Genomic DNA, 2,582 nt, shown 5'->3' on the forward strand with positions numbered 1-2,582 from the left:
ATATATATATATATATATATAATTTTTCTCTATGAGTAACTGTTCAGGAGATATAGAACGTGACAGACAGATAGACACTTGGCTATTATATATATATATACAAAGAGATAATTATCTTATCTACCTATTCGCATTAGACGTTTCATAACCTAAGTTTAATTTTTATAGACTTAATTCCTATATTGACTTTAATTGTATTATGACAGCTCATATCAAAAGCTGTGGCAATATAGGCATTAGCTCGAAAACATTGTAATTTTTTGTCAAATATCAGCAACAGAAAAACTACCCAAATTACAGACAGTTAAAACACATTACAATAAACTAGGAATAAGAGGGGCATCTTTTTAAGATGTCAAAAGAACATGATGCTTAGTTACAAGAAATCTGACAAAGTCCAGTAAATCAAAAACTTTAACGAACAGACAATCATGCAATAATGTTATTTAGTTTCAGTTACTTTTAGCTATTCAATTACATTATGCAAAATGATTAATATTTTTAATAATTATTATTTCTTGTGTCAACATTATGATGTCTTAAGTCTATTCGCTCCCCTTCATTTTGCTAAACAAAAAAAAAGATAATTTCTAGTATTATATACAAACTTTTACTCATTAACATCGTAAGCATTCCTAACTAACTGTCTTCAGAAACACCTTTGAGAATCACAGAACAAACGTTTTTACGACATGACTTGTGAGTTATTTCAAACGTTAACTTAATACAATCAGATAGAGGTTACAGAGCTTACTTCACATATAATGACTTGAGTTATTGTACTTGGGTTAGGTAACATCTCTAATTAGTAGTTGTGATAAATGTCTGAACCTTCTGGATTCAAGTAAACAGCATATTACTTGAAGTAACAGATTTAGTCTTTTTACTTACTTTTATTCACCTTGAATTTTAAATCTTTTGACTGTTTTGACATCCTAAATTGCATTTTTATCATAATTCATCTTAAGTTCAACTTTATTGATTGGGTTGTTATTTTAAACCAGTGAATCTCAGACGTTTTTGTTTGCATATGAGCTGATTTTTTTCTCATTTTATCTCGGCTGACAATAATCGGACTTATATATTATGCTACTGTTTTCTTTCCGTAATTATGAAAAATTTCCACGAACCACCTGACAGGAGTCCGCGCACCATTTAGACATACTATCTACTGCAGTGCTGTGTCTTATAAGTGTAGGCTGATTCAGTTTCGCATACTTTTATTTCCATGGCATTGGTAAGACTGCTTGTGCTGAGAACTTAATCATAATTTTGTCGATCATAACGTCATACATAAATCATAAATGTAGTTGGTAAGGCCTATAGAGTTAATGTGGGTAAATGATTTTTTGTCACATTTACTTCAGCCAAATGTGATTATATAAATTTTGATAAAAATACATATAAACATAAAAAGTCGAAATAGTCACTAAAATTTATTAAAAAAGCGAAAAAAGGTTACGATGTTTTAAAGAAAGTCTATACATTTAGTATATTTTAAATGGATGAATCTTAAATAGACAGATGCTTTCATACAAATAGAAAAAGAACACCTGGTGATTTATTAAGTAAATACAAATAATTAAACTGCAATAAATTTCTTATCTAATTATCAATACAGTGATATATTTCATACTAATGGGATTTCATTCTATGACTATAATCCTAGTCTCCCAACAATTTACGTAATTGATTTATATAGAGAAGTAAATAAAACTAAGTCGTTCTCGTGGACTTTAAGTTTATAATTGAAGTTTGAACACTAGCTTGCACAGACACAACTCTTTAAATTAAAACACTATTTTACAGGTTATTTCAACAATACGAGTACTTTTGTTTATTTTGTTCACAACCTTTCACCTGGTTTATACGTTGTGAACAAAATAAATAAAAGTTTTACTATGTACAACCGATAAAAACAATTGTGTGAATTTTACAAAAATATACTATTACTAACGCTGTTTTCATTTCTGGCTAACACTGGCACATTTTGAATTATTAACAACTTACCTGCATGTAACGACATTTTTTTCCCGAATTCCATATTATTTCTCAAATGAACACAAACGAATACTGTAGGCCATTTGTTTTCATCTGTGTTTTGAATTCAAACTTACATCAGTGAATGGAGCAGAGCATAGCGGCCAAACACGTTATTACAAACCACAATTAAAAATATTTATATTAGGGAAAATACGTCTTGAGAAACTAGTTAAAAGAAACAGTTCATGAAAAATAATACCACATGTTAATATACAACCATATCATATTTATATTAACTAATTACTAAACTAACCTGTTAATACTAGCACATTCATGATTTCCCCGAAGTAAAAAAAAGTTGTTAGGATACTTGATCTTGTAAGCGAGAACCAAACAAATCGTCTCTAACGACTGGCGTCCTCTATAAAGCATAAAATATGAGTGTGAATAAATGAAACGTTTATAGTAATGACACTGTAAATTTATAAAAGGTTTTGTTAGGTTTCTTTTCAATCCTTATTAATAATACCAGATGATAGCCACACATTGCTAAGCTATTTCACTTTAACCCTTCTGTTACGTCTCCGTTTGTTAATTGA

At 29.2% G+C, this 2,582-nt stretch overlaps 1 protein-coding gene across 1 annotated transcript in view; it reads right to left on the reverse strand.

Annotated features, from left to right (window-relative positions):
- The window catches only part of LOC106465910 (serine/threonine-protein phosphatase alpha-3 isoform-like), a 44,853-nt gene that overhangs the window by 23,891 nt on the left and 18,380 nt on the right, over positions 1-2,582 (reverse strand). The window contains exon 3 of the mRNA XM_022394399.1: positions 2,297-2,404. Coding sequence (XP_022250107.1) covers positions 2,297-2,404 — 108 coding nt within the window. The remainder of the gene's footprint in view (positions 1-2,296; positions 2,405-2,582) is intronic.

Source organism: Limulus polyphemus, unplaced genomic scaffold (assembly GCF_000517525.1).
Source record: "Limulus polyphemus unplaced genomic scaffold, Limulus_polyphemus-2.1.2 Scaffold71, whole genome shotgun sequence".
NCBI lineage: Eukaryota > Metazoa > Arthropoda > Merostomata > Xiphosura > Limulidae > Limulus > Limulus polyphemus.